At 37.2% G+C, this 11,816-nt stretch overlaps 2 protein-coding genes across 11 annotated transcripts in view; both read right to left on the reverse strand.

Moving 5' to 3' along the window:
- LOC111261429 (cell adhesion molecule Dscam1) overlaps positions 1–6,893 on the reverse strand; it is a 29,764-nt gene extending 22,871 nt beyond the window's left edge. For 4 of the 7 annotated variants that reach the window (XM_022834915.2, XM_086968703.1, XM_086968705.1 and 1 more), the window contains exons 1-5: positions 6,764–6,886; positions 6,238–6,633; positions 5,920–6,045; positions 433–840; positions 130–255 (exon numbers count right to left, since the gene is read on the reverse strand). In XM_022834915.2, coding sequence (XP_022690650.2) covers positions 130–255; positions 433–840; positions 5,920–6,045; positions 6,238–6,633; positions 6,764–6,881 — 1,174 coding nt within the window. In that variant the 5' untranslated portion in view covers positions 6,882–6,886. Of the gene's footprint in view, positions 1–129; positions 256–432; positions 841–1,039; positions 1,126–5,919; positions 6,046–6,237; positions 6,634–6,763 lie in introns of those variants that run through there. The other 3 variants (XM_022834916.2, XM_022834921.2, XM_022834920.1) reach the window with 3 other exon arrangements.
- On the reverse strand, positions 971–5,814 carry LOC111261430 (neural cell adhesion molecule L1-like protein). 4 transcript variants are annotated; one of them, XM_022834924.1, is made up of 4 exons: positions 4,500–5,814; positions 3,985–4,380; positions 3,719–3,844; positions 971–2,292 (listed from the first exon to the last, which is right to left on the reverse strand). In XM_022834924.1, the coding sequence occupies exons 1-4, from the start codon at positions 4,558–4,560 to the stop codon at positions 2,240–2,242; spliced, it is 636 nt and encodes a 211-aa protein (XP_022690659.1). In that variant the 5' UTR covers positions 4,561–5,814; the 3' UTR covers positions 971–2,239. The 4 variants fall into 4 exon arrangements, with proteins under 4 accessions (XP_022690659.1, XP_022690657.1, XP_022690660.1 ...); XM_022834922.1 differs by having other exon boundaries at positions 971–2,637; XM_022834925.2 differs by lacking the exon at positions 971–2,292 and adding an exon at positions 3,016–3,415.
- Positions 6,894–11,816: the final 4,923 nt, after the last annotated feature.

An 11,816-nucleotide genomic window follows, 5' to 3' on the forward strand; every position in this document is an offset into this window, starting at 1 on the left:
CGGTAGGTTTAAAACTACCACCCAGTGGTGAGTATAATATAACTATAGCCATGTTTTGCCAGTAGCGCGTTCTCAGCAATAAAGAATTAATGAAATTGCATGAATGAAATACTAAGCACCGTTACTCACAAGTGACAGACACTTTGAATTTGTATTGTATGTTTCCGTACTCGTTTACGGCGCGACACATAAAAAAGCCCTCTGTTGATGAGGAATCAGATCTTAGCTGAAATGCTCTTCCTGATTGGAGTACCTCTGAAAAAAATTCTTCGTTGAAATAAACATCTAAAACTGTAGCCTTTGATGTCAATGGCACTGACACAAGATAAAAAAGCACACCATACTGGGGCATTGTTGTTTAATTTCAATGAGAATACGACACCGAAAGCATTTTTCCCTCGGATTGACTGATAAAAAAAATGAAAGACCCACCTCCGTTTTTGTACCATGTAATATTTGGTTCAGGATAGCCCGAGGCGTCACACAGCAACTCAGTAATAGACATTTTTGTTGAAGCAACGATATCTTGAGGAGTGGTAATCCATTTTGGAGGAGATGGAACCGCTAGAAATGCGCTAAAACTGCCACTAGCGTTATCTTGATTTCGAGCAGTGCACGTGTAATTGCCAGAATGTTTTGGTTCAACTTTACGGATTTCGAGGATAAGCATATCCTCGACTTGCTTTATGCCTATATTGTCCACTCCGTCGAAGAGTTGTTCACCGTTTTTTGACCATGTCAAACTTACGGCACCACTGGATACACACACGACTTTAATTTCGCCTCCAACGGTTGCTTCGGAGAAGCCAAAAGGAGAGATCTTTGGAGCTCTTGAGATAACTGCAATGATCAAACTTATAGTAGTTTATAGCGCTATATAACTATTCCACTTCACACGATGAAATACTGTTTCCAGTCAGTATATGTGCATATTTATCTAGGACGTAGTGTATCAAAGAAAATCATTGAATAGTATTACTTCGTCTCAATATATTTTTTTAAATTATATAGTTCGTGTATCGGCGATATTTTTACTAACCTGCGTAAGTGAAATGCGCTATGAGGGCGCAAAAAACCAGTACACACAACTCATACATTGTTTGAGCTATGATCACATTGTGACTAAACAAATATGGCGATCGACTCGAGCGGTATCGAATAAAAATATTCGCAGCACATGTAGCGCCATCCGTCGGCCATTTGAGGACAAAGCAGTGGTCGCGGGTTGAATAAATTATTTTAAATATAAACACGTTCTAATGATGAAACTTCAAGCCCAAACTGACTTGAAATATGTTCGAATTGATAACCTGATGTACTCACACATCAGGGATACATTAAACATGCGTCGAATCACCTAGTGCTCGTATACTGTCTCATAAATATAAGAGTCTGGTGTAGTACTTGTGTTTGAAACAAGAGATAACACGCTTTCATTGGGAACACTTTCTGCAAGATCATATTTGTGTCGATCTGAATCGATGCCGCATTATGCAAAGTGTTTTTTCGCTCAGTAAGACATATATTTATCACTTTATGCTTAGTAAATCAACCCGCATTTTTCCTCACGTGATATTTGATAAAGGCTAACCCGACGCTTTGCAAGCAATCTTTGCCAGTGTAGATATTGATGATGAAATGGATATGACATCTTTAGAAAACCTTCGTGATTCCATATTGTGCACGCTCAGTTCCCCTATTGTCTCAGTTGCAACTCCTCAATCATCGACATAAATTCGAGGGTATTATGTCTAAAATGCAGACAGGCAATACTTACTTCACTACCAACAAATGGTTCGTTATATCATCATATATATTATTAGCGTTGCCCACTTTTCGCAATTAATTTAATTTGGGAACTTGGGAGCAGAGGTGGTATCACCCGTCGTTTATTTGTAATATTTGAATATTTTGCCGTAATTTTCAAGCAACAACAGTCTTATTGATCAATGCAAGTATCATCACTAAATCTAGTCTCAGGTCGGCACATTTATGCATTGCTATAAGACTCTTTATATTATATATTAAACAAATTACAGGCTGTAGATATTCTTAATTTGTAACGAGTCAACCAATACTCGTTATCAGATTACGTGTAATTCCCGTAAAGTTATTTCCTAAAATGTTTGCAATTGCAGGTGCTTGTTTTTTCAGCTAGTTTCGTATACAGTATATAGTGCACAAGTAACGGTCGATTTAGGAAATTCTGAAGCTCTACATGTTGAATCCAACTTCTTTATTATTGAAATATTGCAACGACTCCATCAGGCGTCCGTAGCCAATTTGATGGAACTGCGAAAGCAAAGTAAGCGCTGAATTAGGATACTGCTCCTAAATTATGCTTAAAATTTCGTGTTTGGATGGCAGAATACGTGGAACTTTTCGAATTCTCGAGTTGAGGTATGCTGAATCGTCGTACTTCTTAGACTCTCGTTTCACCACACACACATCGTGCAGAGTTTATTTTCCGGCCAACGAAGTTAATTTTTTTCCTAGAAAATGCAAGCTACCTTGGCGTCCCCTTCAATGCTGGCTTCATTACCAACGAATGGCAAAACGTGTCGCACTGGAATTTGTACATATTTCTATATTGTTCACCTTCACCTCTGCCATGGTACGATCTTCCAGAATTATTAGCTATAAAAGCAAATTGGTACGATAATATGTAACGGGTATTATGTTATTATAGAGCAGTAATTAGTTCATTTCTGCAATAAGAAATGAACAAATTTAACTTATTGATTTACTTTACAATAAAAATAAATCAATGAACTTGATTACAGTTTGCAACATCAGTTGGCAGAACATCTCAAAAGAAGCGTAGTGTTTATCTAACCTGAACCTTATTTCAGAACGTAAACGATACATGTGCTGGCGACAGCTATACCGAAACATTACAAGGTTCAGCCGTATGTCCTAACAGATAGATACCTTACACGGGATTCTATTTTTTCTAACTTAACTCAAGTGTGTCGTTAAATACTGGTCAAATATTTGCAAAAAAAATAATATCTCTTTTCTTATTTAAATAATGTAATTTTAAGACAATGTATATTATTAAGGTGCCCATAACAATAGCTCGCATGACATCATCAATTGACTCTTACGATTTCCGTATGAATGGTAAGCGTTGCAGTTAAAATAATACCTTGTTAACAAATTATTACTGCTTCTCGATACACTTATGAAAAAGGGAAGCCGCGATATTGCGGTGAATGATTACATGTTTATTGGGTGCCTAGCATGTAAAGTAATCTGAAGCACAAGCACCCACGAATCTATTTGAAAGCACTTCCAGAATGAACCACATCTGAGAAGAATGAAGCGCTAGACTTGACGTATGTGCATAACCATAAAATAAACATAAAATAATCATACGTGTCGTGTAGGCCATTGCCAATTGCCGATCAAGCGACTAAAAAAAGGAATTAAAAAAAAAAGAGAGAAATTAATTTTGTTATATAGCATTGGGCAACAAGAGAGCAATTAGTGACTTCTACGGCAAGAAAATTAAACCTCCATTCAAGTCTAAAAACCTTCAGGGTTAATAATAATTTGAATTTCGTATACAGTAGCGCGTTACTGATCTTGTTAAAACATACGAGAACACACTAAGAATTTTTTACAGGCATTGATTCCATCTATCGTTAGTGAGATAAAAGTTTTATGATAATGTAAAAAATGGTCTACTCAAGTTGGCATTACCAAATTGACTTACAGAATACAGTGATCTGAAAGTCATTTTGTATTGTTCCATGTTCATTCGACGCTTGGCATGAATATGACCCCGAAGAAGTTGATTCTTCTAATGAAAGATGAAACGCAGTTCCCTTCTGTATGATCTCTGCAATTGTAACACACATTGCTCATAGCTTTAATCGAAGAAAACTTAAAAAGGAGCGAGAGTACTGAATATTATCACTTAAACATCAAAACAGTATCAAGAGAAGATATAAATTCCAGAAGTAGTTGTCAAGTGATCACCTCCATTTCTCATCCATATTATAGTTGGTTCGGGGTATCCTGATGCGATACAGAGAAGCTCTGTGCTAGATGATCTAGAAAGTGTCAGTTTGCTATTAGGTGTCTTCTCCCATTGTGGCGGGGCTACTACTGCCAAAAAAGCACTAAAGCTAGCAGAGCCCTCTTGGTTACGTGCGGTACATGTATAATTTCCGGAATGCTTAGGCTGTAGGTTATCAATTGTCAAAATTAATGTTCCTTGAAATTCTTGTACGCTAAAGCCGTTCAAGCCGTCTTGGATACGCTGACCGTCTTTAAACCACTGCAGACTTGTTCCAGCTGCTGAAATACAAGCGACTTTTGCTTCACGACCAAGTGAATTTTCAGAAAATCCGAAAGGGGCAACTTTCGGCACTCCTGAAATTAATTTTATACCTGCTTCACTTATCGTTGCGTAATGGCATAGTAGTGATTTTTTTATATCACTGACAGGTGTAAGCATCTCGATAATTAAAAATACGTAAAACTGCACATACCAGCGTTCACAAAATGTGTAAATATTAGGCATAGTAATGGTCCTCGAGTGAACACATACATGATGTCTTCAGTCTAACATATCATAACAAACATGGCTCTCGCTGCGTGGGCGAGCCTTGTTTTAACAAAAATGACAACTGATACATGTGGCGCCATCCGTCGGCCATTTAATGAAATTCTTAATTTTAAGCGGAACCTTTCAGATTTCGAATTACGAAACGGCGCAATGTTATAATACGTATAATGCAAAGGATTTTGCGTAAGCAGTAGTTTTAAAGGCTCCCGCTCAACTATATATTTCCTATTGCACTCAATACAGCTTATCATGTATAGTTGAGCCACAGTATAATTATAGAGGGATGACTGGTATATAGACGAACACTTTACCTTTAAAATGCTGAAAAGCCTTAAAAAGCCTCTTTGAACACACTTGTAAACATTATTATGTTACAAATGTAAGGCATATTATAACGACACCCATCAAAATTTTCTTTCAATTGAGTTGAACTCAACTATTTCTGTGTTACAAAATTTTTACCACTAGTTCGTATCAGTCATAAACTAACTGCTTTCTAAAATATTTTTTTTATGGGTATAAATGAAATAGCACAGTACTTTGATAAAACGAAGCACACTTAACAATGCATTTCTTTTGCAGTTAAATAAGTAGCATTTGATTTCAAATAAATTATTGCCTCATAGAGGGTGCCAGCTCGGCCAAGATGACAACACTCTCGCTCGTGTGTTCTCTCCATTCTTCACCCAGACAAAACAGTTGTTTTTAAGGGATGATACATACGTAATTCGAAATACTTCTGTTAACCCACAATCAGTAGTCAAACTCGCACTGTTGCAAAAGTATTGCTTCCTGTTGTACATTATTATCAATACTCGGCATCAATACTTCTTTTGACATTTTTTTTTGTTGTCCTGGCCGTGTTGTCTAGCAAGATAGCCATCTTTTTCTAGAAGATTACCTCAGACTTGTACAGGAAAGGTACGTGAGGTTTATTGATATTGATATATTGGCATTCATTTGGTAAAATTTTTATCCAGCCATATGAAAAATATAATAATAATATATACAAGATTGTTTAGAAAATCGAGCACATTCATTAACGCGGGGGCGCACTTAAGCCTGAGGACATAAGTACGCAGGTAAGTTCTAGTGGCCAACAATTCTATAATCATTTCAGTTTTTCCGGGTGGAGTAAAGCATAGTAACAATAAGAGCATAAACATTCATTTGTATTTTCCTCTTCGAACTTATTCAAATTATACGCATAACATAGAACTATTCATTGGCAATTTAAAAAGTCGAACGTTCGGCACAAAGTTTCAAGTTATAATTGGCCAACTGTACATAGAAATCAACCATGCACCGATATGAGTAATGCAGCAGTAACATGGTAAGCTTACACGATATCAATATCGTAAAACTGTGTTGAATGCTTCCGTGCTCATTGGAAGCATGGCACGTGTACTTCCCAGGCACAAATTGCCTCAGAGGTCCTACATTAAGAATACGGCCTGAGTGTATTAGATCTGCAAAAAGATACAACATTTTTTTAAATACATTTAAAGAACAGCAAACTGAAAACGTTCGTAATTTTATAGTGCATTTCAATATACTGGGCGTTCTGTAATAGCGCCCTAATTACAAGCTAACGCAGTTTTCTGTAAACGTGATACACACATTATAATTATGTTTCAAGTTAAATATAAAATAAAACCGACCTCCATCTCTGCTCCACGTGACATTAACCTCAGGATAGCCAAACGCCTCACAAGATAAACCATTGGCGGGCCGTTCAGAAAGAATTAGTGTTTCAGGCGGGAATGACTTCCACTGAGGTGGCGCTGCTACAGCTAAATAAGCACTAAAATTGGATTTTCCGTCCTGATTTGTTGCCGTACATGTATAGTTGCCAGAATGAAATGGTTGGAGGTTTTCAATGTTGAGAACTGACATTCCCTGTAGCTCTTGGATGACAATGCCATCGATGCCACTAAATATTCGGCGTCCATCTTTAGTCCACAAGAGTGTATTGCCACTGCCTGACACGCATGCCACTTTGGAAGCACGACCTATAGTATTTTCAGTAAAATCGAATGGTGATATGCGCGGCGGTCCTGTAATTTGCCATGGAACATAATAGAAATCCTAATACATTTGCTTTTGCTTTATAAGCTTAAACACGCTACTTGTATATTACTGGTTTAAAAAGCGTGGTCGTCGGTGACAAAAAGGACAGGTACCTACCAGCGTCATTAAGATGCGCACAAATGAATAAGCACACAGCTGTTGAAAATGTTGCAAACATGATCGTGACATGCACATTGCAGCCACAACAAATATGGCCTCCCTGTTTTGCCCTCATTCAATTAATCAGATATATTTCGAGCATAATCCTGGTGGCGCCATCCGTCGGCCATTTCCTTAAGCTTTCCGTGTGGCGGGAAAGTAATCAAAGCACTCCACAACGAAGTACAAAAATAAGCTCTAGATGTAATTTATATAATATCATAAATATCGCTCAAAAAGTTCAACGTTTGCAACGTTTGTGTTGTAAATATAATAGTGAGTCCGATACACACTTACAAAATACGGCTATTCTAAAGTTGTGATGAATAGTTCCATGTTCATTTGTAGCTCGACATGTGTAAGGCCCGGCAATTTCATTAATTTTGAAATACAACGATACATCGAGCTCTTTTCCGGTATGTAACAAATCTGCAATGGAGCCGGGAAGCTATTTTACAAAACAGCATGAACAACTACCACAGTGTAATCCAAATTTGCATACTAAGCTTTTTATTCAAGTTTCTCGTTTTAATTTGCTTGTTTTTAGATCCCGATAATCCCGATGTATCAACATATTTGTAAAAATCAATTTTTTATCCAAAAAAAATAAATGTAATGTTAGATTCGGCAGCTTACAGACCTCCACTTTTGTACCACGTAACATTTGGTTCAAAGAATCCGTATGCAGTGCATACAAGTTTCGTTGTTGCAGTTCCTTATGTTACTAAGACATCTTCTGGGATCTTTTTCCACTTGGAAAGAGAAGCAACAGCTAACACTAAAGTTATTCGAGACATCGTTATTACGCGCAGTGCAAGTGTAATTTCCCGAATGTTCCTGTTGGAGCTGGCTTATTGAGAGCAAATAACGGAAATTCCACTGATGCCGTTTTGAAGCTCGCTGCCGTTGGACCAACTGATTGAAATAGCTTTTAAGGGCACACAAAATACTCGCACTTGGCTATTTATCTTATTATCGAGGGAGTGAAAGGGCGAAATTTTTGGAGGATTTGTAATATAACAATTTATCATGCATTCGACAAAAGGGTTCGGCTAATTTATTCTGCATAATTCTTTAATTAAGAGCTATTATTATTATTATATTACTTTCATTTATGTATTTCTATTATTATGTTAATAATAATTTAATCATTCGACACTAGGGCATGACAAATCAGTTACAGTTACCTGCAGTTACCAGAGTGAGAGTAGGGAACTAATAGAAGCGCAACAGATACATGAGCAGATGCCTTCATGGTTGCCACAGGACTATTAGAGTGATAAACAAAAATGGCGATGCCCTCGTTGAGCTTAATAACGTAGTACAAAAGTCCATAACAGGCCAAGTTGTGAGACATGTAGCGCCACCTGCCTGCCAAATATCAAAGCCAGTTTGCACAGGGAAAATTAATCAAGATGAACCAACTGTAATCAACACTTTTTATGCGCAATTACCCATGTCTACAAATGTTACTGACAATATATAAAAATATTAACATTATATTGAATGCCTCCATTTCTGTTATTGGCTATACATGTAAACACGCCGAGTCTAGAGTGATGAGGCGGAAACCCCAGTGTTTTCCCGATTGAAGTTACCTTTGCAACGACATTGGGTCGAATTGATCATATGAGTTTGCAAGAATTAGGTGTTATAACTTATTCGAAAAGGACCAACACACGCCAGTCGTTTAGTTTAATATTCCAACGGCCTCACAGGAAAAGAAAGCGGCAAATGTTAAGTCTGTTTCGTATGCACATTTGAAATTCAATTTTCGACGGCATGAATTGATGTAGCCGTTTGTGTGTACACATACATTGCTACTATATTAATGAATACGTTCAACCTTTTTAACCTTTCTCAGTATGTAAGATAATATTTTGAAAACATACCCTGTAGGAACGAAAACTCTTCGGGGTATACTTGAGCTTCGCATATAGGTCTTTCATCGACATCCTTTAGGGTCACAACATAAACAGGTGGAACAGCCAACCGGTCCAGAGGAACAGCCATTGTCAGCACGGCGCTATCTGAAGCATCTAGCGTGCCATACACGTAAAATTCCCTGAATATTTTAGTATAAGGGTATTGATAATGGCGGAAAGTGTTCCTTCAAAGAGTATAGTGATATTATCGACTCGGCCGGTCATATATTATCCATTTAATGACTACGAGAGTCTATTGTCTGTTCTAAAGATGCAAGCTGCTTTGGTAAAACAATCTTCACTATTCTCCATGAAATCAAATGGTCAAATATGCGGCGGCCCTCGAAAATTTACCGATCAAATATTTGAGTTCCACATTTTTTCTCACGGTTTATAAAGAGTCGTAAACGGTCAGGGTTTTTGCATTGTTTATATACAATGTGTTTGTGTGTGTTATTTTACAATATTGTTAGGACTATATTAAAGGACAGTATCAGTGGTCTAAAAAACCACCTACGTCACAATATTACAGAGCTTATGCAATCACTGCTTATGCGGGATGTATACATTTGACAGTCATCAAGTCTAGCCTTTGTCGTTGGACAGTCAGTGTGCATACCCAGCATATGATCCACAAAAATAAATATGGACGTTACTATTTTGCCCTAATCTGTTGGGACCCAGCCAGCTAATATAGGCCTTTATTAACGTGGCTCCATCCATTGGCCACAAAAGGAAGGTTCATCTAAAGCGCGAAGTATGCCCGTTTCAAATATTTCGATAGTCCCTTCTGAAAATTCCCAACTATCTTCAAGTAAAAGCAACTCAATATACGAAACTCACAGATATCACAAGCAAGTTATCTTGTGTAGTTTAATTTAATATGCGAAAAAACCAACATTTACAAAAGTGAAGTTAGATAGGTATCACATCATGACAAACCTACAGAATATGAGAATTTTAAAACTGTGGTGTATAACTCCATATTCGTTTGATGCATGGCAAGTATAATCGTCAGATAAGGTTCCTTTTATCGTTTGGATGCGAAAAACGCTTCCAATATTAATCACATCTGCAATACCATCAGTATATTAATAACCTCGAAATAAGACAGAGAAATGAGTATCCATGGTATCAAAGCGCCATTTTTTGTGTAATGTTAACCTCTTATAATATTGCATCATATTGCATTACCGACTCCAAGCAATCGTGTTAAAACCTAATCTTCACTCACGGATCTTGTCTTAAAGTTATTATTTTATTTTTTTATTTTATTATTATTTAATACAGAAAACTGTGAATGAGAGCATAGAAAAAGTAGTCTTTATTTTTTGCAGTTAGATTTTCGACTCTAGGGGTACTTCAATTTCAACTAACCTCCATTTTTGCGTAGTGTGACATTGGGTTCGGGGTATGCGGAAGCATCACATATAACTTTGGTTACTTTAGAGCTGCCACTGAAGATTAAATCTTGAGGTGCATCAGTCCATCTCGGAGGAGCTATCACACCAAGGAGAGCACTGAAGCTACTTGTACCGTCATGATTACGCGCAATGCACGTATAATTACCAGAATGCTCCGGTCGAAGCTCACTTATAGAAGGCATGTACCAATAGTTTGAGCGAAATTCCATCAGAGCCATCGAGTAGCAAGCGGCCATCTTTGATTCACGACGAAGACGAACCACCCCTAGAGACGCAAAATAACTTAGCTGCTCGACCCACCATGTTCTCAGAAAAACCGAATGGAGCCATTTTTGGAAGTCCTAAAAATAACTGTCGCTTAAGTTGGCACTGTTGGAACGGCAAATCTTCTTTAACAGGGATGATAATAAACCTCATGAAGAGCAGTGCAAAAGTCACTAATCTGCATTCATACGTTTGAGTAACAGGAAAATACATACATAGCTCGTGCACATATTACATAGCTCGTGTACAATAGATAATTCATCATCAAGGACATGGTCGTTCATCTAGGACGTATTGTCTGATAAACAAACATAGCGTCTTCCTACGTAGCTTTATATGTTTATAGGTCTGTGAGAGCTATTTGAGCCTGTAAAATGGCTCCGTAAGTGTTGTACACCATGATACAAATGGCGCCATCCGCCGACCGAAATCCTAGCCGTTTTTGGCGATAACTTCCATCTGAAGCACAAAGAAATATGATTCACAGCCTACAAATAATAGTAATTAATACAAATAATGTAATACAAATTACATTTGAACAAGTGCTGATATATTTATAGTTGTAGCTTTGTTGAAAACATTAGCTATCATAATTAATTATTACGATATGGAAATGCTAATTATACGCGACTTTCGTTGAAAACAGTTATTCTTGGACACTAGTGAACGTATGAAGTTCGGCTGATTTTACGCGTTCGAACCATCCGATTGTATCTACCGAGAAACTTGATGAGTATCAATTATTAAATGTTGCAAGTCATAAAGTTAATAAATATGAGACCCATATTCCAAGCATGTATATTGCATAAATTTTTAGCAAGAAGATGCCCGTGGGTTAAACATTGAGCCTTTTCATAATGCCATTTTATTGTCCGTCGTTAAGTTTAATTCTAGTTAAAACTTTAATACAGTAGTACTGTTATTTTCCAGACGGTTTCAACTATATAATCAACACTTTTCTCGTATATGGTGATCAGCGTTACCACTAGGGACACTAAATTATACGCCACGCTTAATGTTGGGTTATTACTAGCGTAGGTAAACAATTCTTCCAATTTACTATACTGAAATATAAAAGTAGGTTTGCTACTTGTAAGAAGCCTATAACTGAAGCCGAATTAAAAACACGAATTCAAGCAAAAGCGTTACATATATTAACACTTATTCACCGGTAAAAACAGTGATTAAACAGATTTTCTTCTACAGGCTTAGCGTCAGAAAATTTCATAGCCTCGTAAATGACGGTAATAAAAATTGCAGAGCTCTTTGCTTGTCTTTGATTTGTTGGCATGTGTGTTATTCTTTTGTTAAAGTCCTTGTCAATTCTTTGACATGTGGCCATCTGGGAGCCGAAAAATGCAGCAGGTAAACTACAAGAGTACAAGGTAGCATTTTCGT

This window comes from Varroa jacobsoni, unplaced genomic scaffold, assembly GCF_002532875.2.
Source record: "Varroa jacobsoni isolate VJ856 unplaced genomic scaffold, vjacob_1.0 scaffold_555, whole genome shotgun sequence".
In the NCBI taxonomy this organism is placed as follows: domain Eukaryota; kingdom Metazoa; phylum Arthropoda; class Arachnida; order Mesostigmata; family Varroidae; genus Varroa; species Varroa jacobsoni.

Coding starts and splice junctions, on each gene's coding strand:
- LOC111261430 (XM_022834922.1), bottom strand. CDS start 4,560: ATGTATGTGTTCACTCGAGGACCATTACTATGCCTAATATTTACACAT. Junction 4,381..4,499: donor TACACATTTTGTGAACGCTG/GTATGTGCAGTT, acceptor AATTAATTTCAG/GAGTGCCGAAAGTTGCCCCT. Junction 2,638..3,718: donor CTTTCAGATCACTGTATTCT/GTAAGTCAATTT, acceptor TTGCTTTTATAG/CTAATAATTCTGGAAGATCG.